Below are 27,962 nucleotides of genomic sequence, written 5' to 3'. Positions count from 1 at the left end.
TAGGTCTCACTAAGTTGCATAGGGTCTCACTAAGCAGTTGAGGCTGTCCACAAACTGTAGATCCTCCTGTCTTAGCCTCCCAAGTACTGGGATTACAAGCATGTGCCACCCTTCCAGGCTCCTGACTTTTTTATTCTTTATTTTTGAAACAGGGTCTCGCTAAGTTGCAGAGGGCCTCAGTAAATTGCTGAGACTGGCTACAAACCTGCTGTCCTCCTGTCCCAGCTTCCCCAGAACTGGAATTACAAGCAGTGTGCCCCCAGGCTTGACTCACAATTTCAGAGCCCTTATGCCTCAATCACCTCTTTAATACCCCACATCTTAATACCATCATAATGCTAACTACACTTCAACATGAGTTTTGGAGGGATATTTATGTATTTATTTTCGTGGTACTGGGGATGGAATCCAGGGGCTTTCTACCTCCAGGCTACACTCCCAGACCTATTTTATATTTGGAAAAAGGGTCTCACTAAGTTGCTGAGAGCCTCACTCAGTAGCTGAGGCTGGCTTTGAATCTGCACAATACTCCTGGATTATAAGCATGCGCCACCACGCCCAGTTTGGAGGGACATTTAAATCATAGTATTCATTCTCCATCCTGTGATAGCAAATCTACCTCTTTGGATGATGGAATTCAGTTACCCTTCAGAAGAGAATGACTCCTTTCTTTCCTGTTGGCCCATGGACACAAAGCGCCTGAAGTGCCCAGGTGTTAGCCATAGTCCCTGATCCCCGAGAGGAAGTGTATCCTCTGTGGGCAGAAGTGGAGAGCACAGCATCCACTAGTGGGGTTTTAGGAACAATAATAAGTGAACCCATTTATACATCTACTCCTAGGTTCCTTGAACCGTCCTTGTCCTACTGCAGACATAGCCATATGCAAGCTTTTTTTTTTAAATACTGGTTATTGAAATCAGGGTCATTCTACTTTTGAGTTCCACCTTAGCCTCATTTTATTTTTTATTTTGAAACAGGGTCTCACTAAGTTGCAGGGGGCCTTTCATATGCAGGTTTCTGGTTTGGTGAGTATATTGAGTCTGAGGCTGGACTCTCATCCTCAAAGAGCACTGTGTTGGTGCCTGGCATCTTCTGCAGTGTGTTCTTCACTGGGATGTCGGTTTTGAGGCATGCCATGTGTAATGGAACTGGTAGCTCCCATGGTTCTGGGACCAGTGTCACATTTTCATTGCCAAAGGAAGACTCCTTGTACCTGTTTAACTGTAAAGGCAAAGGTGTATGTGAAATTGTGTTAAGTATGTGTTTTCCTATTACTAGGTATCAATATTTGCTTAGAAAATGGTTTGAAACATGGCTTATTCTAGTAAATATACAAGAACTTAGTTTAAAATGTTTGTGTTCAGTTTTATGTTCTAATTAATGATGAAGATCTATTTTTGTCCATTGTTAAATCAGAATATAAATGTACAAATAGTTTGATTTAAAATTGATATTTCAGCCGGGTGTGGTAGCACACACTTGTAATTCCAGAATTTAAGAGGATGAGACAGGAGAATCCCTGGTCTGCAGCCAGCCTCAGCTATGTAGTGAGGCCCTCCACAATTTAGTGAGACTCTGTTTCAAAATAAATAAAAAAAAATAGGGCTGGGGGGTGTAGCTTGGAGGTAGAATGCCCCTGGGTTCAATCCTCAGTGCCACACACACACACACACAAAAGGTATTTCTTTTCTTCTGTGGTACTGGAGATTGAACTTAGGGGCATTCTACCTCTGAACTACACCTCCAGGCCTATTTTTATTCTTTGAAACAGGGTCTCACTAAGTTGTAGAAGGCCTCATTGTAGCTGAGGCTGGCCATGAACTTACGACCCTCTTTCTGTCTCAGCCTCCTAGGTACTGGGATTACAAGTGTGCCCCACCATGCCCGGAAAAAAATTGATATTTCTAATTGAATACAAACAAACCTAAAGTGGCCACTGTTTCAGCCAGATACAGAAAATGATCCTTCCTGAAACTTAATGTGGTCTGCTAAATTTGTATACAATTAATTTATGAGCTCTATGTGTAACTGATAGTTACACAGATGTAATTCCAAGTACTGAGGCTGAAATAGTAGGTTCAAGGACAGCTTCAGCAAGTAGTAAGGCTCTCATCAACCTAGTGAGACCTTGTTTAAAAATTAATAGGGCTGAGAGTATAGCTCAGAGGTAGAATGCTTCTGGATTCTATCCCTAGTGCCAAAAAAAAAAAAAAAAAAGGGCCGGCATGGTGGCGAAAGCTTGTAATCCCAGCATTCGGGAGGCTGAGACTGGAGGATCACAGTTCACAGACAGCCTCAGCTACTTGGCGAGGCCCTTCACAACTTAGTGAGGCCCTGTTTCAAAAATAAAGAGACTAAATAAAGGGCTGGGGGTATAGCTCAGAGGTACAGTGCCCCTGGGTTCCATCCCTAGTAACTCACACACACACACACACACACACACACACACACACACACACACACTATGAAGGGTGAATTTGTATTAGAATGTGTTAGCTTTTTATTCCTGTAGCATATACTTGAGATAAATTAACTTAAAATGCAGAAGGTTGATTTTGGCTCTCAGTTTTAAAGGTTCATGACTGACTGAGTTGCATGACGTTATGTGGCAGGAACATGTGACAGAGGCCCATTTATCTCATGGCAGAGAATCAAAAGAGGACAAGGAAGGGACTGCCTTCCTAATATCCCCTTCAAGGGTACGCTCCCAGTGGCTGGAGGTCCTTCCACTAGGCTCTACTTCTCAAAGCTTCCACCACCTTCCTATGATGCTCTAGGCTGAGGACCAGGCTTCTACCACATGGGTCGTATAGAGACATTTCAGATCTAATTGATATAATGGAGAAAGGGTAAAATATTAACCAGGAAAGTCGAATGTGAAGTAATTCCTTCTATCACATTACAAGCTCCATTAGAGTGTTACACTTATTTTTGTGTATGGATGCTGGAGACACTTTCTTCTCTTTTCTTCTTTAGTGGTAGTAGGGATTAAATCCAGAGGCATTCTACCTCCAGCTACACCCCCAGCCCTTTTTATTTTATTTTTTGTTTTGAAACAGGGTTTCAGTAGGTCCAAGGCTGGTCTGAACCTGCAATCCTTCTCCCTCCCTCCCCCCTCCCTCCCTTTCTTTCTTCCTTTCTTCCTTTCTTTTTTCTTTTTTCTTCATTTTTTTTCTCTCTCTCTCTTTTTTTTTTTTTTTTTTTTTTTTTTAGTACTGGGCATGGATCCCAGGAGCATTGTACCTCTGAGCTACACCCCCAGCCCTAGTTTTTAGTTTTTTTTTTTTTTTGAAAGAGGGTCTCACTGAGTTGCGAAGGGCGTCACTAAGTAGCTGAGGCTGTCCACGAACCGCAATCCTCCGGTCTCAGCCTCCCCAATGCTGGGATTAAAAGCGCATGCCACCATGCCTGGCTTGCAATCCTCTTTTCTTAGCCTCCCAAGTACTGGGATTATAGATGTGTACCACCATGCCTACTTGGAGACACTTTTTAAATGCAGTCTTAGAGAGTTTATGGTTGATTATAAGGTAGACTCAGAGGAGTATTATGTATGTATGTATCTGTTCATTAGAAAAATCTATATAGGGATTCAGTGGAAGCTGCACAGTAGTCTCTAGAGAACAGGACTAAGGGAATGAATAGAAGGGAGACTTCACTTATGATGTTGCCTTTGAAGTGTTACCATATTTTATGAAATGGTACTAATATACTTGTAGGGTCTTTTTTGTATATGCACAGCACTGGGGATTGAACCCTGGAGCATTCTACTTCCAAGCTATACCCCTAGTCCTTTTATTTGGAAACAGTTGTTGAGAGTCTTGCTGAGTTGCTGGGGCTGGTCTCTAAACTGCCGCCCTCCTGTCTCAGCCTCCCAAGTACTGGGATTGCAGGCATGTACCACCATGCCTGGCCTACTTGTCAGTTTTTATTTTACTTTGCTCAACATTTCATCATTAGTTCTAGTCCTCATCATTAATCTGCTTTAAGTTTCCTTCCCAGTTTTATCTTCAAAACATTTTTGTCTGACACATGCATTAGTCCTTTTTTGTGTGTGTGTGTGTGTGGTACCTAGGATTGAGCCTAGGAGCATTCTGCTCTGAGCTACATCCCCAACCCTGTTTTATTTTTATTTTGAAACAAGGTTTTAATGAAGTTACCGAGAGTCTCAGCGTCCAAATACTGGACTTATAAGGGTGCATCACTATGCCCAGCTGTATCATTCTTTTTGTGTGTGTGGATTGAACTCAGGGGCATTCTACCTCCAAGCCACACCCCCAGCCCTATATTCTTTATTTTGAGGCAGTCTGAGTTGCAAAGGGCCTCACTAAGTAGCTGAGGCTGTCCGTGAACCACAGTCCTGTCTCCTCTCAAATGCTGGGATTACAAGCATATGCCACCATGCCTGGCTATTTTATTTTATTTTATTTTATTTTATTTTATTTTATTTTATTTTATTTTATTTTATTTTATTTTATGTGTGGTACTGGGGATTGACCCAGGGACACTCTTCCTCCAAGCTGCACCCCCCAGCCCCATTTTTATTCTTTATTTTGAAACAGGGTCTCACTGAGTTGCAATGGGCCTCACTGAGTATCGGAGGCTGGAGGCTGTCCTTGAACCATGATCCTATGATCTCAGCCTCCCAAGTACTGGGATTACAAGCCTGTGCCACCACGCCCGGCTTGCATCAGTCTTTTTAAAGTGGAAAATTTTGGTGTGCATTCAAACTGGTCTTTCATTTATTTTTTCTGGTGCTGGGGATTGAACCTAGAGGTATTTTACCTCCAAGCTACATCCCCAACCCAACTTTTTAATTTTTTATTTGGAAACAGGGTCTTGGCTAAGTTCCTGAAGCTTGCCTCGGACCTGCTCTTCCTGTTTAAGAATCCCAAAGGAGGAGTACTGCATCCAACTAAATTGACCTTTACCTTTTGTGTGTGTGGTACTGGGGATTGAACCCATAAACATTCTACCTCTGAGGTACCCCCCACCCTATTTTTTATTCTTTATTTTTAAATAGTGTCTCACTAAGTAGTTGAGGCTGGCTACAAACCTGCTCTCCTCCTGTCTCAGCCTCCCAAGTACTGGGATTACAAGTGTCATGCCCAGCTTAAGTTGGCCTATCTTGAGCAGTCTTACTGTTATTAGTATGTCTTACTGACTTTGAGGACGATAGAAATTCTGATCTTTCCATTTTATATGAAGAACACAAGAATTTAAATTAACTTGATGACTCATTGTTCACTTTTCTGTATGAATTGTGAACCCTGTTCTTTCTCCTTTGCCCTGGAAGCTTTTTTGTTAATGTCCTGTAACTTTTAGTGTTTGTCTTTAAAATAAAATTGTTGCTTTATCTTAATGTAGTTTCTAAAATATTGTGATGTCTTGTAGTAAACTTTTTGTCCTGCAGGTGGTGCTAGAGTCACACCTCATTCTGATACAAGGTGGGGGAATTAAATGAAAATTTTGGTGTGAAAATTTTATAATATACTTTTTTTTTTTTTGGTGGTATTGGGGTTCCTGGAAGCCCTTCTACCTCCGGGCTACACTCCCAGGCCTATTTTAATATTTTTGAAACAGAGTCTCTTACGCCAGCGCGGCTGGCTTCGAACCTGCGTGATCCTCCTGTCTCTGCCTCCCAAGCGCAGGGATTACAAGCGTGTGCCACCACGCCCGGCCTATAATATACTTTTTAGGGAGCAGGTACTTGGGATTGAACCCAGGGGATTCTACCTCTGAGATATAGCCCTAGCCCTTTAAGCATCACCTTTTTAAAATTTTTGTGGTGTTGGGGATTGAACCCAGGGCCATACTACCTCCAAGCTATACCCCCAGCCTTATTTTATTTTTTTATTTTGACATAGAGCCTTTGTGAGTTGCTGCCAGCCTTGATAAATTGCTAAGGCTTGCTTCCAACCTGTGATCCTCCTGTCTCAGCCTCCTAAGTACTGGGATTACAGGTGTGCACCACCATTACTGGCTTAGAGTAGCACGTAAAACCAAAGGTGTCAAGATTCATTTGTAGAGCCAAGCATTTGATCCCAGGGGCATTCTACCTCTGAGCTACACCTTCAGTCTCTTTTTAAATTTTTATTTTTAAACAGCGTCTCCTTAGGCTAATGAGAGTCTTACTACTTCCTGAGGCTGTCCTTGAACCTGCAACAGTCTCAGCCTCCCAAGTACTGGGATTACAATGTGCACAACCATGCTTAGCTGTGAGACCCTTTTTCAAAATAAAAAATAAAATAGGGCTTGTAGGGCTGTGATGTAGCTCAGAGGTAGTAGATTGCTCCCCAGTTCAATCCCCAGTACCAAAAGAAAAAACAAGAACATTTGTAGTCCTTACATGTGAAGTAAGATGCTCGCCAATATTTTATAGTAATACATACCTAACTGTATACTAACTTAATTTCAGGTTGCGACTGTGCCCCCCAGTGTTGTCACAGTTACTTCAGTTAAGGCGGTAAATCCTGTAAGTGCCCCAGAGCCTTCGACTGTGGGATTATCATCTACCCCCTCAAATGAGCCCAGTCTCAGAGCAGAAAATTCGGCAGCTGCTCAGACTAATCTTTCTCCAGTAAGTTCTCACTTATGCCTTACATCGATATAATTCCTTACCAGTGTTCTTGAATTCTGTTTGCTAGCTAATACTTGTGATTTTTATTTTTCATAGATGATGCTGGAAAATGTAAAGAAATGTAAAAACTTCCTTGCAATGTTAATAAAATTAGCATGTAGTGGATCACAGTCCCCAGAAATGGGGCAGAATGTGAAGACACTGGTAGAACAACTTTTGGTAAGTTAGTATTATAGTATCTTGCAAGCTCTGTAAGGTCCATTGAACATGTTTTAAGTGGGGTGTGTGTGTGTGTGTGTGTGTGTGTGTGTGTGTAATTTTTTAAATTTTTTCAGCACTGGGATGAAACCCAGGGGCATTCTACCTCTGAGCTATACCCCCAGCCCTATTTTTTATCCTTTATTTTGAAACAGGGTCTCACTAAGTTGCAGAGGGCCTCACTAAGTAGCTGAGGCAGTCCATGAATCATGATCCTCCTGTCTCAGCCTCCTGAATGCTGGAATTACTAGTGTGTGCCACTACACCCGGTTATCTATATATCATGAGGTTGTTTTTGAGTATTGAACTCAGAGGCATTCTACCCCTGAGCTATACCCCTAATCATCGATTGGTTGGTTGATTGATTTAACTGGGGATTGAATCTAGGGGCATTCTTTCTCCAAGCTGCACCCTCAGTCCTATTTTTTATTTTTGTTCTGAAACAAGGTCTTGCTAGGTTGATGAGACTCACCACTTCCTAAAGCTCACCATGAACCTGCAGTCCTCCTGACTCAGCCTCCCAAGAACTGGGATTACAGGCGTGCAATACCATACCTGGCCTAATGAGGTTTATTTTATTTTTATTTATTTTTTTGAGGTACTCAGGAGTGGACCCAGGGTCATTCTATTCTAAGATACACCCCCAGCCCAATTTTTTTTATTCTTTATTTTGAAAAAGGGTCAAACTGAGTTACAAAGGGCCTTGCTAAGTAGCTGAGGCTGTCCTCAAACCATGATCCTCCTGTCTCGTCTCAGCCTCCCAAATGCCGGTATATAAGCATGCACCACCACACCTGGTAAATGAGTTTTATTTTAAAGGCCGTACTTGATAAACTTTTGTGTTTTGTTTTACTGGGGTTTTAACTCAAGGACATTCTATCTCTGAGTTACAACCTCGACCCTTTTTATTTTTTATCTTGAAATAAGGGCTCTTTAAATTGCTGAGGCTGGCCTCAAACCTATTATCTTCCTGTTTTAACTTCTCAAGTACTGGATTTCAGGAATGTGTCATAATACATGGCTCAAAGATCAACATCTTTCTCCCTTTTTTTTTTTCTGGTGGTAATGGAATTGAACCACTGCCTCATGCAGACTAGGCAAGTGCTTTGTCTCTGAGCTATATCCCTAGCCCTTAATTTTGCTTTTTGAAAGCTTTATAAGGATTACAAAATTTAGACAAGTGGATAGCTTTTTAATCTGCTTTTTATTTTTAGTATATATATATGTGTGTGTGTGTATACACACACACACACACACACACACACACACACACACATACATATATATGTAAAACATACAGCATGATGTTTGAATATGTGTTATGTTCTCTCTACCAGACTTGTTTTTCTTTTCCTTAAAAAAGGTCTTGATGAGGAGGTTGGTTATTTGGTCAGTTAGGAAATTGTTAATAGAATTACAAAATGAAGCTAAGCATGCTGGCCCAAGCCTGTAATCCCATTACTTGAGAGAGGCTGAGACAACAAGATTGCAGGTTCCAGGCCAGCCTCAGCAACTAAGCCAGACCCTCAGCAACTTAGAACTATTATGTTTCAAAATAAAAAGGGCTTGGAATGTAGCTCAGATGTAAAACACCCCTGGTTTTAATCCCCACTACTATATATAAGTGGGGATTATAATATATGAGTTTTATTTTAAAGGCCGTACTTGATAAACTTTTGTGTTTTGTTTTACTGGGGTTTTAACTCAAGGACATTCTATCTCTGAGTTACAACCTTGACCCTTTTTATTTTTTTTTTTTTGCCAGAAAGCCAGGCAATGAAATTCACTTCTTTTTCATCTGTTCAAACACCAAGTTTTAGGATGTGGAAGTTCATTAAACTTGTTGTACCTCAGTTGTACCTCAGTTTTCTTATGAGAAGAGTTAATGTTAAAATCATTGAGATTTTTATTTTTACTTATTTTGTACTGGGGATCGGACCCAGAGGCATTCTACCTTCGAGCTACACCCCCAGCCCTATTTTTTATTCTTTATTTTGAAACAGGGTCTCAATAAGTTTTGGAGTGACTCACCAAGTAGCTGAGGCTAGTTGTGAACCTGCGATTCTTCCTGTCTCAGCCTCCCAAATACTGTTATTACAAGCGTGTGCCTCCACACCTGGCTAATCACTGAGGTTTCTACAAGTAACAAGATGCTCTTTAACGTAAAATGCCACGTTATACGTTCTTGGAGTTCTTATATCTCCTTTGAGGTAAAATATTTTATATACTAAACAGCTAAAAGTTGAATTTAGAAATTTCATATTAGCTAGGTATGGTGGCACACACTTGTAATCCCAGTACTTGGGAGGCTGAGACAAGGAGATCACAGGTTTTTGGCCAGCCTCAACTACTTAGAGGCCCTCTGCAACTTAGTGAGACCCTGTTTCAAAATAAAGACTTAAAAAAATAAGGCTATGGATGTTGCTTGAAAATAAAATGCCTCTGACTTCAATCCCCAGTATCTCAAAAAAGAAAAAGAAATATTTTATATTATATGCTTAAGACAAATGCTGAGACTCTTAACAGGCAAACATTTTGAGATTTTTTTGAACTGCTGGTATCTATAGATGTCTCTGGCTATATAATTAGTCTGTTCTTTCACTTTGTTTATTGGGCTCACTCCCTACTGCAAGTCACCCCTTCATTGTATTCTCTAATGAAAAAACATCTCTGTTATTTGTATGACATAAGAGCTAGACCTCTATGAATGTTGGACTTTACCACTTGTTAGAATCTTACCTAGAATCATGAATGATGTTCCTTGCCTCTTTCATTTTTAAGTTAAATTTAATTTTTTAATGAGATTGGGTCTTAATGGGTATAGTGGCACACGCCTTTCATCCTTTCATCGCAGTACTTGCGAAACTGAGACAGGAGGATCACAGGTTCAAGGCCAGCCTCAGCAATGTAGTGAGACCTTTAACAACTCAGTGAGACCCTGTTTCAAAATAAAAAAGAAACTGGTTGAGGTGGCTCATGCTTGTAATCTCCCAGTACTTGGCAGGCTGAGACGGGAGGATTGTAGGTTCATGGCCAGCCTTAGCAACCTAGTGAGGCCTTGTTTCAAAAATAAAAACAATAAAAAAAATAAGGATGGGGTGTAGCTTGGAGGTAGAATGCGTCTGGGTTCAATCCCCATTTCTGCACAAACAAACAAAACAGTAAAAAGCAAGCAAGCAAAATAGGGGTAGGGGTGTAGTGCAGTGGTAGAATGCTCCTGGGTTCAATCCCAGGTATTAAAAGAAAAAAAAAGTAGTGGGATCTTTTATATATATATTTTTTTTTTGCGGGTCTGGGGATGGAACCCGGGGCATTTGACCTCCGAGCTACAACCCCTGCCTATTTTTTATTTTTTATTTTGAAACCGGGTTTCACTGAGTTGCAGAGGGCCTCACTAAGTAGCTGAGGCTGTCCGTGAACCGCGATCCTCCAGGTCTCAGCCTCCCGAATGCTGGGATTACAAGTGTGCGCCACACGCCCGGCTTAGTGGGCTTTTTTTTTTTTTTTTTTGGTGTTATTGGGGTTCCTGGAAGCCCTTCTACCTCCGGGCTACACTCCCAGACCTATTTTTACATTTTTATTTGGAAACAGGGTCTCCTAAGCCAGCGCGCGCGGCTGGCTTCGAACCTGCGCGATCCTCCTGTCTCTGCCTCCCAAGCACGGGGATTACAAGCGTGCTCCACCACGCCCGGCTTAGTGGGATCTTAATATCTTAATATGCTATTTAGGCTGGCCTCAAACTCAAGGGCTGAAGTGATCTTCCTGTCTCAGCCTCCAGAGCAGCTGGAACTACAGTTTTGTGCCACTATGACTGGCTTGGGTTCTTCTAAAATATTTGGAGACCTAATAGTGTTTAACAGTGTATATCTTTCTTCTCTTCCTTAGGATGCAAAAATTGAAGCAGAAGAGTTTACTAGGAAACTGTATGTTGAACTCAAGTCTTCACCTCAGCCTCACCTGGTTCCTTTTCTTAAGGTATAGTCTGTCCTCCCCTTTCTACCCTCTTCTTTCATTTTCGTCTTGGTTCTGGGGATTGAACCCATTGGCATTCTACCTCCTAGTTATACTCTCAGCCCTATTTTATTTTTCTTATTTTTGAAACAGTGTCTCCCTAGGTTGATGAGAATCTCACTAGCTGAGACTCACCACAAACCTGAGATCGTCCTGTCTTAGCCTCCCACCACACCTGGCTATGTATTTTTTTTGAATAATTTTTTGGGTTCAGTTTCTTTAAAATAATTTTAAACCTGAATATTTATTTTATTTTATTTTTTTAGGGTCTTTTTTTTTTGCGGTTTTAGGGATGGAACCCAGGGACATTCTACCTCCGAGCTACACCCCCAGCCCTATTTTTTTTTTTTTTTTTAGGAATATTTTTTATTTTTTAAACTGAAGAAAATTCATGTTAGGAAAAATAGTTAAAAAGATAAACATGTTTACATGTATGTTTAAATATAAACAACTAGTTCACATTATTTTACAGTTCTGAACAACCAATAAGTAAAATTCCCCATTATCACTTCTGCTTTACAAATTTGTATTTGACTTTAGCCATTTGTTAAAATGCTTTAAAATAACTTCAGTAGCAGTGATTGCAATTCTTTTTTTTTTGTATATATATTTTTATTGAAAATAAATGGTATACATTTAAACTGTACTTGGTGCCCTTTCCCACGTATCCCTGTTTTCCCTCCCTCCCCCAATAGAATGTCCAGGGTAACCATGCTATATTCATACTTTTACACATATTCAGATGTAGCCCCTCATTAACCAAATTCAGCCTTCTTCCTCTCCTATCCTTCCATTCAGACTTTGCTGAGATTTCCCTTCCATTATCTGGAGTCCCTCTGGTATCCCCAATGCTCCCTAGTTTTGGCATATTAGAGGAAACATATGTCCCTTCTCTTTCTGTGCTTGGCTGATCTCACTTAACATAATGCTCTCCAGGACTTTCCCATCTTCTTGCGAATAACATGATTTTGTTCTTCTTTATAGCTGAATAAAATTCCATTGTGTGTATTTTCCCATAATGAATTTTGCAATCCATTCATCTGTTGATGGGGACCTGGGTGGTTCCATATTTTGGCTATTACGAATTGTGCTACAATGAACATAGGTATGCATATGTTGCATATGTAGTTCTCTGGTTTCAACCCCTTTGGAAAAAACACCTAACCAAAGATGTAAAAGACCTCTACACCAAAAACTATAAAACGTTAAAGAAAGAAATTGAGGAAGACCTTGGAAGATGGATAGATCTCCTGTGCTCATGGATAGGCAGAATAAATATCATCAAAATGGCCATTCTGCCAAAAGTGAGCTATAGATTCAATGCAATTCCCATTAAAATACCAATGACATTCTTCATAGACCTAGAAAAATCAATTATGAACTTTATATGGAGAAAGAAAAGACCCTGAATAGCCAAAGCAATATGAATCACACAGGAGGCATCACAATCCCAGACTTCAAATTATACTCTAGATCAATAGTAGTAAAAACAGCACCGTACTGGCACAATAACAGGTATACTGACCAGTGGAACAGAATAGAAGATAAAGAAACAAATCCACACACCTATAGTCAATTAATCTTTGACAAAGGGGCCAAACTCATACACTGGAGATAAGACAGCCTTTTCAACAAATGGTGCTGGGAGAACTGGCTATCCATTTGTAGAAAGATGGAACTAAATCCTTACCCACAGGAATCGACTTGAGATGGATCAAAGACTTAGAAATTAGAGCAAATACTGTGAAGTTATTAGAGGAGGGCATAGGCTCAACACTACAACAGATAGGCACAGGCACTAACTTTCTCAACAAAACCTCTAAAGCTCAGGAAATTAAAGCAAGAATTAACAAGTGGGATGGCATCAAACTAAAAAGTTTCTTCTCATCAAAGGAAACCATCAAGAACCTAAAGTGAAAGCCTACAGAATGGGAGAAGATCTTTACCAGCCACCACTCTGAGAGAGGGCTATTATCCAGAATATACAAAGAGCTCAAAAGACTCTAGTAAAACAACCCAATCAAGAAATGGGCAATTGAACTGAATAGACACTTTACAAAAGAAGAGATACAAATGGCCAATAGATACATGAAAAGATGTTCAACATCATTAGCCATCAGGGAGATGCAAATCAAAACTATACTGAGATTCTATCTAACCCCAGTCAGATTGGCAAGCATAAAGTAATCAAACAACAACAAATGCTGGTGAGGATGTGGGGAAAGAGGAACTCTTTTACACTGTTGTTGGGAGTGCAAACTAGTTCAGCCACTATTGGAGATCTGTGTGGAGATTCCTTAGAAAACTGGGAACAGATCCACCATATGATCCAGCTCTACCACTCCTGGGTATTTTCCCAGCCCTATTTTTTATTTATTTATTTATTTATTTTTTAAATTTTATTTTATTGGTGCACTGTATTCATACATCATAGTGGGATACAAACTTTTGTAGACATACATGCACACATCGCCCAGTCAGCCCCCACCCGATCCCCACCCCATTCTCTCCCCATCCCTCCTTCCCATGCTTGGCTTAGTGGTTGACATCTAGTATTATAGCAATTTATCCAAAATTAAAAATGATAATCTCACATAACAGTTTCATTTGTCTGATACCAAGCGTTTGATGATTTAAAGATAGCATTTCAATATTTCTTTTGCTTTCTTTCTTACTAGAGCATATTTTTTTCTGTTTTTTTAGGTGAAACTATCATATATTTATATATTTATTTTTCAGAAAAAAATCTATCCTAATATGGAATATGAATTCTAGATACCCAAAAACGATCTTGAAAAAGAACAAAGCTAGCAGATATATATTTTCTGATTTCAAACCATATAAAGCTACAATAATTGAAACAGTGTAGTACTGTTCTAAAGGCAGATATATAGACCATTGGATTTAAATACAAGCCTAGAGCTAAATTCTTCCCTATATTGTCAAGTTATTTTTGACAAGGTTTCCACGAACATTTGGTGATGGAAATAATAATCTTTTAACTAAATATTGTTGAAAAATAATAATTACATGGAAAAGAATAAAATTGGACCTTTACCTAATCCCATATATAAGTATTAACTCAAATTAGATAAAAGACCTAAATATAAATCTTAAGACTATAAACTTTTAGGAGAAAATCTGGGTCATAAAACCTCACAACATTGAAAGTGGCAGTGATTTCTTGGATATGATTTCAATGGCACAGGCAACAGAAGAATATACAAACTCCCTAAAAAATAAAAGAAAATATTGTATATCCAAAGACAATGTAAACAGAGTTAAAAGTTACTAATAGAATTGGATAAAATGTTTCCAAATGCTATATCTGAAGGTATATTAATATTCCAACTAGAAATCCTAAAAAATAACAACAATAAAGGCAAACAATACAACTTAGAGATAGGTAAAAGACTAACATAAATAATGAATCTCCACAGATAACCAATCTTAGTTGTCTGTTGGATGGAAACTCTTGTTTCTCTGGTTCTGGTGAGTGTTACCTATTTCTTCTTTGTAGTTAATCTCTTTGAGTATTTTCTCTAGTGCTGGTTTTGAAGACATAAATTCCTTCAGTTTCTGTCTGTCATAGAAGCTTCTTATTTCTCCATCTAATTTGATAGAAAGTTTTGCTGGGTAGGACATTTTTGGCTGGAAGTTGTTTTCTTTCAGAGTTTGGAATATGTTACTCCAAGCCCTTCTGGCTCTCATGACTTGGTTTGGGAAGTCTGGAGTGATTCTAATTGGTTTGCCTCTGAATGTCACTTGGCCCTTTGTTTTTGTTGCCTTTAAGATTCTCTGCTTGGCTTCCACATTGGTCATTTTGACAATTATATGGCGTGAGGATCCTCTTCTCCGATCCTGTCTAAAGGGAGTTCTATAAGTTTCCTGGATCTGTGTATCAACCTCTTGCTCTATATTTGGAAAATTTTCTGCTATTACTTCCTTGAAGAGATTGTTGATCCCTTTGGTATCACTTTCTTTTCCCTCCTCTATTCCAATTATTCTTAGGTTAGCTCTCTTAAGATGGGCCCATATTTCTTCAATGTCAGATTCCTGCTGTTGGATATTTTTTTCTAGATTAGAAACTATGCATTCATTTTTGGATTGCTCATCTTCTAAGAGCGAGATTCTGTTCTCCATGTGTTCTAATCGGTTGTTTGTGCTTTGAATTGAGGCCTTTACTTCATTAATTGCATCCTTTATCTCTTTTTGGCTCTCTCTGAGTTCTTTTCGAAGCACCTCTATTATTTCTACAGTTATTTTCCTGATTTGATCTAGAAATCTCTGATTTTCTGTTTTATCAGGTTCTGATGTTGTGGGGTTGTGCACATTCATTACTCCAGTGTTATTCCTCTTTCCCATGATTTCGGAGGTTTGTGCCTTCTCTGGGTTCTTCCCTTGGGTCACTATGGCTTCACTTAAGGTGCTCTGGATCTTGAGTCTGTATTATCTCAGACCCTACTACTCCTTTACTGGGTTGTATCACAGAGTCTCCGACCCAGGGAGTCGACAAAGGCTGCTTTAAACTATGGGGGGTGCCAGGTTGCACGTTCTCCTATGGTGTGATATCTCTGCCACCACCACTCCCTCACTGGGTCAAGTCCCACGAGGCCCAATACTGCGATTTCTCCTCTGTGGCCCGCAATTTGACTCACTGTTCTTGAGTACGCAGATGTAGCTGTACTGGACTCGGTGAATTCACTGCTGCTGCCGCCGCTGGTGGCAATATGGTGCCTCTGCCACGCCCTCGGCCATGAGGCTGGCGTATTTTTTCTTCTCTGGTTTTGATTTCCACTCTGAATCCCTGCAGCGTGTGCTGAGCTCAGCCACTGGGAGCTTTAAATGCTGTCTGCGCCGAAAGATCCCGCCTGGCTGTTCCGCAGCGGCTCACCTGGCTTGCTGTAGCCGTCCGTTGAGTTCGCCGCTGCCGCCGGCAGTATGGCGCTGCTGCTGCGTCCTCGGGCTCGTGTGTCTCCTCTGTGGCCCTGAGCTCTGTTCTCAGTCCGCTTTCTCTCTGGAGCCTGGTGGTTTTTTTTTGTTTTTCTGGTGATGGTGTTTTCTGGCTATGAAAGGCGCTCTTTTTGTGGTAATGGAGATTGGTTGTTAGCGGGACTCTTAAGCCCCGCTTTTCTCGGTCGCCATCTTCCCGGAAGTCTATTTATTTTGAAACAGAATTTCACTCAGTTGCAGAGGGCCTCACTAAGTAGCTGAGGCTGTTGGCGAATCACGATTCTCCTGTCTCAGCCTCACAAATGCTGGGATTACAAGCGTGTGCCCCTATGCCTGGCAAAACCTGAATATTTTATATAGTAATAATTCAGTGTGAAGATATTCATAGTATGGAAGGAACTTTAGCACTTTGTCTCAGTCACCCAAGTACGGGGATTATAGGTATGCACCACCATGCTCAGCTTAAATAGAAAGACCCACACTTGTAGTGAACCAAAAACTCTTCCCATAGCTTGTTTTTTGTTTTTGTTTTTGTTTTTGTTTTTGTTTTTTGGTACTGGGGATGGAATCCAGTAGCATCAACCTCAGAGCCACATGCCAAGCCCTACACAACCCTATTTTATTCAAGTGTGTGCCACCATATCTGGCACCCCGTAACTTTTTTTTTTTTCTTTTTCTTTCTTTCTTTTTTTTTGCAGTACTGATGATTGAACTCAGGGGCAGTCTACCTTTGAGCTATCCCCCCCCCCCCCCCAGCCCTATGTTTTTATTCTTTATTTTGAAACAAGGTCTCACTGAGTTGCAGAGGATGGTCGTGAACCTGTGATCCTCCTGTCTTAGCCTCCCAAGTACTGGGATTACAAGTGTGGACCACCATGCCTAGCTCTATCCCCTCTATCCCATAACTTTTGACACAGTAGAATGAGGAGTTCCCTTTTGAAATTTTGGGGTGGTTTAGGGGAGGTGAAAGAGGCTTCATAGTGGAAGGCTACTGTTATCGTCTCCTGAAGGAAGAATATAAAGATGGATGGAAGCACCCCATTTTCACAAGTATATTTAAACAGTAGAAACTGTTTCTGAGAGGGCAGCAAGCCGTAATAGTGTGACTGAAGAGACTAGGGAGGCATGGCCAGAGAAGGCATGGTCTGGGGAGGTTCAGTACAGTGTCTAATGCTATATGTCTTAAGTACATCTACGTGAAAGAGACTTGACAGATTTGACTTCTGCAACCTATGACTAGGATTGGTTAGATTTGTCTAAGATGGATAATTTGTAAAATGGCTCATGACCCACTTTAATGAGAAATTAGCCAGAGTCACTTTCATTGAGAAGCACATAGCAGTGATGACTCCCTTTGATCATACCTATGTTTTGATTTATTTATTTAATTTTGGGGGTTTGAACCCAGGGGCATTCTGCCTCTGAGCTATATCCCCAGCCCTACTTCTTACTATGTGGAAACAGGGTTTCACTAAGTTGCAGAGGGCATCACTTAGTAGCTGAGGTTGGCTGCAAACCTCTGATCCTCCTGTACTGGGAGGATCAGCCTCCCAAGTATTGGGATTACATGTATGTACCACCATGCCCAGCTCTATTTTATTTTTTTATTTGGAAACAGGGTCTTACTAAGTTGCAGAGAGCCTCGCAAGGTTGCTGAGTCTGGCTGTGAACCTGAAATCTTCCTGTCTCAGCTTTCCAAGTACTGGGATTACAAGCATGCACCACCATACCCAGCATATTTATTTTTTTATTTTTGTGGTGCTCTGGATTGAACCCAGGGGTGTTCTACCTTCAAGCTATACCCTCAGCCCTATTTTATTTTATAATTGAAAAGAGGGTCTCATTAAGTTAAGACTGCAATCCTCTTTCTAAACTTCTCAAGTACTGAGACTAGGCATGTACCACCTTGCCCAACTTAAATTAAGTATCAAACTCAAAGCATAGGTCTACATTTTGGGTCATCTGACTCTTTGTGCTAGTTAAACTACCTTTAAGTTACCAAACACTTCCATGAAAGATTTTCATTTTGTATCTATCTTTTAAGGGTCTATTAATCCTTAGGTTTCTTTCTCCCTTCCTTTCTTTCCTCCCTTTTGTGGTACTGGGGATTGATTCCAGGGGCATTCTACCTCAGAGCTATATTCCTAGATCTTTTCATTTTTTATTTGGAAACAGGGTCTCATTAAGTTGCTGAGGCTGCCTCAGCTTCCCATGTACTGGGATTATACTTGTGTGCCACTGTGCCTGACTAGACTTTTACCTTGAATATTTTTTCCCCTCATCCCTTAGAGGTTTTGAAGAATGGATGTTGCATAGGAATGAGGGGTTTAACATTTTAGCTTAGCCTTGGTGAGGTGATCAAGAGATAATTCAAATACATATTTGTATTGTCTGAGCCTCATTAATATTTATTTCCAATTATATCTTTTAAACTCTTTTGATTTTCAGTTTAGACTTACGTTAAATTATTTTTTTATGTATATCCAAAGTAGTTTGTTTTCTACCATTTTTAAAGTTTAGATAAAAGCCGGGCACAGTGGTCACGCTTGTAATCCCAGCATTTGGGAGGCTGAGACAGGAAGATCACTGTTCACAGACAGCCTCAGCTACTTAGTGAGGCCCTTTGCAACTCAGTGAGACCCTGTTTCAAAATAAAGAATAAATATAGGGCTGAGGGTGAGCTTGGAGGTACAGTGGCCCTGGGTTTCATCCCCAGTACCGCAAAAAATTTTTTTGGATGAAAATTATGATAGTCTGCTTTTTGTTTTCTTTTGTTACAGTACACACACATGTAAGCATGTATGCATATAATATATGCATAATTTTTAAAATTATACAGTTAATTAAGAATTTTTTGATTTTTTTTGTGATACTGGATAAAAGGCTTCACCCTCATCCCTTTTTATTTTAAATTTTTATTTATTTCGTTACTTATTTATGCTTAATATGGTACTGAGAATTGATCCCTAGGTAGTCTACCTCTGAACTATACCCCAAACCCTCATTTATTTTTTATTTATTTATTTATTTTCTCTTTTTTTTTTTTTTGCAGTACTGTGGATAAACCCAGGGGCATTCTATCTCTGAGCTACACCCCCAGCCCTATTTTTTATTCTTTATTTTGAAACAGGGTCTCTCAGAGTTGCAAGGGCTTCACTAGGTAGCTGAGGCTGTCCACTAACCGTGATCCTCCTGTCTCAGCCTCCCAAATGCTGGGATTAAAAGCATGTGCCTGAAACAGTGACTATCTTTTACATTCTTTTTTTTTTTTTTTTGTATGTGGGTCTGGGGATGGAACCCAGGGACATTCAACCTCTGAGCTACACCCCTGCCCTATTTTTTATTCTTTATTTTGAAGCCGGGTCTCACTGAGTTGCAGAGGGCCTCACTAAGTACCTGAGGCTGGCCACGAACCACGATCCTCCGGCCTCAGCCTCCCGAATGCTGGGATTACAAGTGTGCACCGCCACGCCTGCCTTTATCTTTCACATTCTTATTTGCTTCTTAAGTAGGTACTATTTTTTTTTTCATTTCATTTTTGGGGTGATTGAGTTGGGGGTTGAGCTCAGGGGCATTCTATTTCCCACCTACACCCCAGCCTTTATTGTTTTTGTTTGGAAGGAGTTTTGCTAGGGTGCTGACTGCTAAGTAGCTAAGGTGTTCTCAAGCCTGCAGTCCTCTTGTTTGAACCTTCCATGTACTGGTATTACGGCAGGAACCACAGCACTGGGCTGAGTTTTTTATTTTTATTTCTTCTGTACTTTGGTTGTTTCTTTCTTTCTTTTTTTTTTTTTTTGTAGTTTTGGGATAGAAACCAGGGGCTTTCTACCTCTGAGCTACACTCTCAGTCCTATTTTATATTTTATATGGAAACAGGGTCTCACTAAATAGCTGAGGCTGGCTTCAAACCTGCATGATCCTTCTGTCTCAGCCTCCCAAGTACTGGGATTACAAGCGTGTGCCACCACGCCCGGCTCATTTTTTTCTAATTTTTAATAAACTGTCTGACTGAATTTAAATGTCACCAAAAGGTAATCTTCTCAAACAGCCTATGAAAATAACTACCACTTTTCTATTTTTCTTCTTTTTTCCCCCCCCTTTTACAAAACAAAAACCCTAGTGGTGAAAAGGCAAAACATAGTTTTTAGTTTCATTTGCCTTTGCTCTTTGAGCAAGGTACAAATATAGACTGGTTTTAATTCAGTTAGAAAACATGGTAGCAATGAAGGAAATTGTTTTAGATCTTAAAATGTACTTTGTATTAGTTTTGATATAGACTTTCTCTCCAGGTGTTCTTTTAAAAAATTTTTGTTGTGGTATTGGGGATTGAGCCTAAGGGCATTCTACCTCCAAACTACATCCCCAGCCCTATTTTCTTTTATTATTATCATTATTTTTAATCAGGGTCTCACTAGGTTGAGTAGAGTCTCACTAGTTGCTAGTTGCTGAGGCTGTCCTTGAACCTGTGATCCTCCTGTCTTAGCCTCTCAAGTGCTGGTATTACAGGTTTGCATCACTACAACTGGACTATTCAAAGTTTAAAAGTTACTTAAGAAAAAGATCTAGATTTATTCTGTCGTGTTGTAAATGAATTTATATATACCAAAATTATTAGTGATCTGCTCAGGGTTTTAGATGAATACATAGAAGTATGATACAGTAGTTTATCTTTACCAGATTCATAATTAAGGTATCCCAAATAAGCTTATTATTGAGACATGAAAATCTTATATTGAAAATTTTTTTATTTTAAATTGATTATATAGCTTGGCATAGTGGCTCATGCTTGTAATTCTGGTATTTAGTAGGCTGAGACAGGAGGACTGCAAAGTTTGCAGCCAGCCTCCACAATTTAATGAGGCCCTCTGCAACTTAGTGAGATGCTGTTTCAAAACTAAAAAATAAAATAGGACTGGGGTGTAGCTCCGAGGTAGAATACTCCTGGGTTCAATCCTCAGTGCCAAAAAACCAACCCAGGTTGAGTGTATTTTGAATATTGATAACGTAAAATGAGTGACAATAGGTTTTCACAACCGAAACACTTGACATACTTTTAATTTTTTGTTGTTGTCAAGATAGGAGATAACTTTTATTCTTCTAGTAGCTTATTTATCAGTGTCTTTTCCTTCCTTTTGTTTCTAGAAAAGTGTTACTGCCTTAAGACAACTTCTCCCTAACCCCCAGAGCTTCATTCAGCAGTGTGTTCAGCAGACTTCCGGCGAGGTAGTCATTGCCTCCTGCAGCACGACAGTAACACCTTCTGCTGTGGTGACAGCCGCAGCTTCTTCACTCCAGTCTGAAAAGCCCGTCGTCGTTTCTGCAGCAACAGCACCCAGAACTGTGTCTTTGCAAACTCTGAATGCACTTGCTAGTCCCGGGGCAGCAAAATCTGGAGTCGTGACTCTACATTCTGTGGCTTCAACTGCTGTGCCAGGAGGAACAACAGCCGGGACTGTTCTGCTTCAGACTTCAAACCCCCTGGTGACATCCGTACCAAATACAGTAACAGCAGTCTCGTTTCAACCTGAGAAGCCAGTTGTCTCTGGAGCAGCAGTAACCCTGGCTCTTCCATCGGTAACCTTTGGAGAAACTTCAGCAGCTGCTCTTGGTCTTCCATCGGTGAAGCCAGCCGCTGCTCCTGGGACTACACTGGACAGGCCTGTGGCTGGCACTCCCGTGCAAGTCCAGCTTGCCCACTCAGGCCTCCTCCTTTCACAGCCAGCTGGCCCTCCGCAGACCACCAAAGTCAAGCAGCTGGTGAGTAATGTTTCATTTCTTCCTCAGATACTTATTTGGATAATTCCAAACTCGTAGAAAACTGGAAAGACTGTACACTACCAAATTTGAGCATTTGTTAGTTTTTTAAAATCATTTTTACTTCATTTTCTTCTTTATTTCCTTATACTTTAGATATCTTTTTTAAATTACAGAAAAAATGTAAAAAATCTAGTAAATAGTAGGGAATTTTAAGCCTGTTGTGGTGGCACACACTTGTAATCCCAGTACTTGGGAGGCTGAGATAGGAGGATCACAGGTCTGTGGCCAGTCTCAGCTACTTAGTGAGCCCTTCACAACTCAATGAGACCCTGTTTCAAAATAAATAATAAAAATAGGGATGGGGATAGCTGGGATATAGAATGCCCTGGGTTCAATCTCCAGTTACACACACACACACACACACACACACACACAAAATAGGGTGGGATGGTTTGCTTCCTTGTTTCCTACTTTCATTCTCTGTGTGCGTGCGTATGTGAGAGAGAGACAGGGAATTGAACTTGGGCATTTTACCTCTGAGCTATATCCTGAGCCTTATTTATTTATGTGATTAATTTATTTATGTGGTACTGGGAATTGAATGGAAGGACGTTTCACCTCCCAGCTTCACCCCAGCCCTATTTATTAATTTTTATTTTGAGAAAGGGTCTTTTTCTATTGTTGAAAATCTCACTACTTGCTAATGCTGCTCTCCAACCTGCAACCCACCTATTTCAGCCTCCCACCACACTTAGCTTATTTTTATTTTATTTATTATTTGTTTTTTGTGTTGCTGGGGATTGAATTTAAGACCATTCCACCTCTGAGCTACACCCTCAAGTCATATTTTATTCATTTAATTTTTTTTTTCTTTACTGGGGATGGAACCCAGGGGCATTCTACCTCGTGAGTGACACCACCATCCGTATTTTTTATTCTTTATTTGAAACAGGGTCTCACTGAGTTGCAAAGGGCCTCAATAAGTAGCTGAAGCTGGCTGCCTCCGCCTCCCAAATGCTGGCATTACAAGCATGTACCATCATACTGGCTTATTTTTTAATTTGAAACAGGATCTCACTAACTGGATGAAAGCCCCACTGTGTTTCTGAAGCTGGCTTTGAACCTGCTATTCTCCTGTCTGAGCCTTCCTAGTACTGGGATTACAGGCATGTGCCACCACTCCTGGTTTATTTTTATTTTTAGTTTATTTCTTAAGTTTTTGGTGCTGGGGATTCAACCCAGAGACATTATACTCTGCTCTGTACCCCAGTCCTGTTTATTACCTATTTGGAAACAAAGTCTTGCTAAATTGAGAACTTTGTTAAGTTCCCGAGGCTGGCCTCGAATCTGTGATCTTCCTCTCTCAGCCTCCCAAGGACTGGAATTGCAGGTGTGTACCACTATGCCCAGCTTATTTTTTTATTTCAATGGGGTCTAAGTTGTTGAAATCCTTGCTAGATTTCTGAGGCTGCCCTTGAACCTGTGATCCTCCTGTCTCCGTCTTTCAAGTACTGGAATTACAGGTGTGTGCTACCACATTTGGCTCCTACTTTCATTCTTAGAAGAATATGGAATAAGCCGGGCATGGTGGCACATGCTTATAATCCTAGTACTTGGGAGATTGATACAGGAGGATCACAGGTTCGCAGCCAGCCTCAGGTATTTAGTGAGGCTCTCAACTTAGTAAGACCCTGTTTAAAAATGAAGAATAAATGGTAGGGCTGGAGGTGTAGCTCAGAGGTAGAATGGCCCTTAATTCAATCCCCACTTCCTCAAAAAAAAAAAAAAAGAAGAAGAATGTGGAATAATTTAATTATCCCTGTGAATTTTGCTTTCTTGTTGGGCCTTTGTTTCAAACTTAGCCAACAAGTTTGGTGTTCATACCTGCTTATTTAAATGGCAAAAGCCTTGGTAGCAGAACGCTGAGGATGCCTTATGAATTCACTATATGACAGATTTACTGGGACAAAAGAGAGTGAACTGCTCTGTATGACAATGCCCCTGCTAACTCCGGTCTCTATGATAAGGATGGAACGAGTGTGTTCTTTCAAGTCAGTTAATTGAGAAGATTAATAATTAATGTAAAAATATTTAACACTTTAATTTGAAGTTTGAAAGTAACCAAAGAATATCAATGAGTTAGTTGTAAATCACAGTTTAATCTCATGTCTAAAGGGAGGAGGAAAATTCTGAGGGTGCTAGAAAAGAAGAAAGCATTCTATGTAGCTTATAAGAAGCTTGAAAAATGTGAGAATCAGCTGGGCATGGGGGTGCACGCCAGTAAACCCAGTACTTGGGAGGCTGAGACAAAATGATCACAGGTTCAAGGACAACCTCAGTATCTTATAGACTCATTATATCTAAGCAGCCTAGTGAGACTCTATTTTAAGAAAAACAAAAACAAACAAAACCTGAGTATGGTGGTATATACTTATAATCCCAGTACTTGGGAGGCAGAGACAGGAGGATCACAGGTTCAAAGCCAGACGGGGCAACTTAGTGAGACCCTGTTTTAAAATAACAAATAAATAGGGCCGGGGGTATAACTTGGAAGTAGAATGCCTCTGTATTCCATGCCCAGTGCCAAAAAAAAAAAAAAAAAAAGCTCATTACCACAAAATAATAGGAATAATAATATAAAATATAAAACTTGCAGTGTATTTTGAAGCTGTTTCTTAGAACTTCAAAGCACAATATTTAAGCATCTTATCCAATACTCTGGAAGCCTATATAATTCTCCAGAAGAATTACTACAATGGAGAAATAAATGTTAAGAAATTTTAAAATTCGCAGTCAATTTTGTTTTTGTGGTCTTGGGGATTGAACCTAGAGGTGTTCTACCCCAAGCCATACCCCGGTCACAGAGTCTTAATCTTACTGGCTGCCTATGAGTTTTGGCACAGTGGTTGTACACTCAAACTCAGTATGAACTCACCTTACATTTTACCTTAGTGTTTTGTTTGGAGTTAGAATGGGAATGGATGAGTTGGATTATGGGCTACTGGGAAATAGACTTCCAAGAGAGTAGGAGCTTGAAAATTTTCCTTTGTGCATTTGTGTGTGTGTGGGGGAAACCAGTTTTACTTGTTTCAACAAAAGCTAAATTAGATTTACTTTAATTTTAATTAGCAAAACTAATTTAATTTAGAAAAGCTAAATTTTAATTTCAGTATGTTCATTTTGAAAATTTAAATTTTGAAAAATTTTTATGAGTAATCTTACCACATAAAATTAAAAAATCCTCTCATATCCACAACATATGCAATAAAATTAATGAATGAAAAATTTAATTTAAAATCCTTGGCCTTGATTTTTACCAACAAGGGTATCTTACAGTAAATTTTGGAGAGTAAACCGAATATAGTAATTTTGTTTTATTAAGCACTTAAGTACCTTTAAGATAATTTATATTTGAATATGACAGGAAGTGTTATTAAATATATTTTCTTATTTTAAATATACATTTCCAATCGGGTGTGGTGGTGCATGCTTGTAATCCCAGCATTCGAGAGGCTGAGATAGGATCGCTGTTTGTGGACAGCCTCAGCTACTTAGTGAGGCCCTCTGCAACTTAGTGAGACCCTGTTTCAAAATAAAGAATAAAAATTAGGGCAGGGGTGTAGCTCAGAGGTCGGATACCCCTGGGTTCCATCCCCAGACCCGCTAAATAAATAAATAAATAAATAAATAAATAAATAAATAAATAAATGTATACATTTCCCAAACTATTTCTTGCATTTCTTCTATATCTATAACTCTGCTATAAGTGGTTAGGTATGTTCTCAAAAGTCATTGGGATATTACTATTATAAGGAAATAAGAGAAATAGAGATGATAATTATTTGTGCATTATAAATGTGGTAACTTGCTGGGTGTGATGGTACACGCTTGTAATCCCAGTACTTAGGAGGCTGAGATAGGATTGTAAGTTCAAAGCCAGCTTCACCAACTTAGTGAGGCTTTTAGCAACTTAATGAAACCCTGTTTTCAAATAAATAAAAATGGGCTGGGGGTGTGGCTTAGAGGTCGAATGCCTCTGGGTTCCATCCCTAGTACTAAAAAGAAAATGTAACTTTCACTCTATCAAATTAGAACTAAACACTTAAAATAGATGTACCTTGAAAATTAAAAAAGAAAATTTGTTGTATTTTGATTTGTACCTAATTATTTTTATGTAGAGAAATTCAAAATATTTTTTTTGTACTGTATATGGAACCCAGGAGCTTTCTACCTCTGAAATATTCCCTCAGCCCTATGTTATATATATATGTATGTATGTATGTATGCATGTATAAGTATATATGTATTTTGTGTGTATGTTGTACCCGGGGACAGAACCCAGGGACCTTTGATCTCCAGGATAAACCCCCAGACCTATTTTATATTTTATTTGGAAACAGGGTCTCACTAAGTTCCTGAGAGCCTAAGTAGCTGAGGCTGGCTTTGAACTTGGATGATCCTCCTGTCTCAGCCTTCCAAGTACTGGGATTAAAAGAGAGTGCCGTCATGCCTGGCTTTCCTGGAATTTTTAGCAAATGCATTGAAATTATCAGTGAGATTTAAGTCTGCTAATTGCCGGTGACTTCATATTTTTCATAGGATAGAAGTAAAATTTTCAAAGTATTTTTAAGCTTTTTAGCCAATTTTTTTTTTTTTAGAAAAGGGGCAATAAAAATTGAACTAGGGAAAAAAAAAAAGAATTATTACCAGGCATAGTCATACACACCTTTAATCCCAGTACTTGGGAAATGGAGACAGGAGGATCACAGACCAGCATCAGCAACTTGGAGTCTCAGAAACCTAGCAATGCCCTGTTTAAAACAAAACAAAGGGACTTCCGGGAAGATGGTGACAGAGAAAAGCAGGGCTTACGAGCCCCGCTAACAACCCATCTCTATTACCACAAAATCAGCACCTTTCATAGCCAGAAAACACCATCAGCAGAGAAACAAAAAATGTAATTACAAGGGACAGAGAAAAAGAGGGTTGGAAAAACAAGACTCCAGAAAGAAACTAGACCGCAGTGCTGCAGCCGGAACCACGGTGCGAAGCGGCGGGCGCCATCTTCCCTTCCCTTGCAGCACCAGGCTCCAGAGAGGAGGGGGACTCAGAACGGAGCTCAGAGCCACAGAGGAGATACGCCGGCCTCACACCCGAGGAAGCGGCAGCAGCACCTTACTGCCGGTGGCAGTGGCGAATTCACTGAACGGTTCCAGACCAAAGCACTCAACAGCCCACCAGGCTCCAGAGAGGAGCAGCGGACAGCAAGCTGAGGTGAGCCGCTGAGGATCAGCCAGGAGGAATTCGGCAGATTTCTCGACGCAGGGAGCATCTAAAGCTCCCAGGGGCTGGGCTTGGCACACCCAGCAGGGACTCAGAGCGGAGCTCAAAAACAGAGAAGAAATACCCCAGTCTTACGGCCAAGGGCGTGGCAGCAGTGCCATATGGCCACCGGCGGCAACAGCAGCAGCGAATTAACCAAGTCCACTACAGCTCCATCTGTGCACAAAACAACAGTGAGTCAAATTGTGGGCCCCAGAGGAGAAATTCCAGTACTGTACCCCCAGGGACTTGACCCAGTGGGGGAGTGGTGGTGGCAGAGATATCACACCATAGGAGAACGCCCAACCTGGCACCCCCCCAAGGTCTAAAGCAGCCTCGATTGACTCCCAGGGTCTGAGACTCTGCAATACAACCCAGTAAAGGAGTAATAGGGACCGAGATACCACAGACTGGAGATCCAGAGCACCTTAAGTGAAGTCGTAGTGACCCAGCGAAGAACCCAGAGAAGGCACAAACTTCCGAAATCATGGGAAAGAGGAATAACAATGGAGCAATGAATGACCACAACCCCACAACATCAGAACCTGATAAAACAGAAATTCAGAGATTTCAAGAAGATCAAATCAGGAAAATAACTAGAAATAATAGAGGTGTTTCTAAAAGAATTCACAGAGAGAGCCAAAGAGAGATAAAGGATGCAATTAATGAAGTAAAGGCCTCAATTCAAAGTACAAACAACCGATTAGACCACATGGAGAACAGAATCTCGCTCTTAGAAGATGACCATTCAAAAAAAGAACGCATAGTTTCTAATTTAGAAAAAAAAAAATCCGACAGCAGGAATCTGACATTGAAGAAATATGGGCCCATTTTAAGAGAGCTAACCTAAGAATAATTGGAATAGAGGAGGGAAAAGAAGGTGAAACCAAAGGGATCAACAATCTCTTCAAGGAAGTAATAGCAGAAAATTTTCCAAACATAGAGCAAGAGGTTGATACACAGGTCCAGGAAACTTATAGAACTCCCTTTAGATAGGATCGGAGAAGAGGATCCCCACGCCACATAATTGTCAAAATGACCAATGTGGAAGCCAAGCAGAGAATCTTAAAGGCAACAAAAACAA

The 27,962-nt window shown here is 40.2% G+C and overlaps 1 protein-coding gene across 4 annotated transcripts in view; it reads left to right on the top strand.

Annotated features, from left to right (window-relative positions):
• The window catches only part of TAF4B (TATA-box binding protein associated factor 4b), a gene marked incomplete at both ends in the record, with an annotated part of 134,242 nt that overhangs the window by 16,191 nt on the left and 90,089 nt on the right, over positions 1 to 27,962 (top strand). For all 4 annotated transcript variants that reach the window (XM_080714456.1, XM_080714457.1, XM_080714455.1 and 1 more), the window contains 4 exons: positions 6,416 to 6,577; positions 6,674 to 6,796; positions 10,721 to 10,810; positions 20,942 to 21,556. In XM_080714456.1, coding sequence (XP_080570582.1) covers positions 6,416 to 6,577; positions 6,674 to 6,796; positions 10,721 to 10,810; positions 20,942 to 21,556 — 990 coding nt within the window. The remainder of the gene's footprint in view (positions 1 to 6,415; positions 6,578 to 6,673; positions 6,797 to 10,720; positions 10,811 to 20,941; positions 21,557 to 27,962) is intronic.

Source organism: Muscardinus avellanarius (genome assembly GCF_963383645.1).
Source record: "Muscardinus avellanarius genome assembly, chromosome: 17".
Classification (NCBI taxonomy): domain Eukaryota; kingdom Metazoa; phylum Chordata; class Mammalia; order Rodentia; family Gliridae; genus Muscardinus; species Muscardinus avellanarius.
This window is presented reverse-complemented; position numbering and strand designations above follow the sequence as displayed.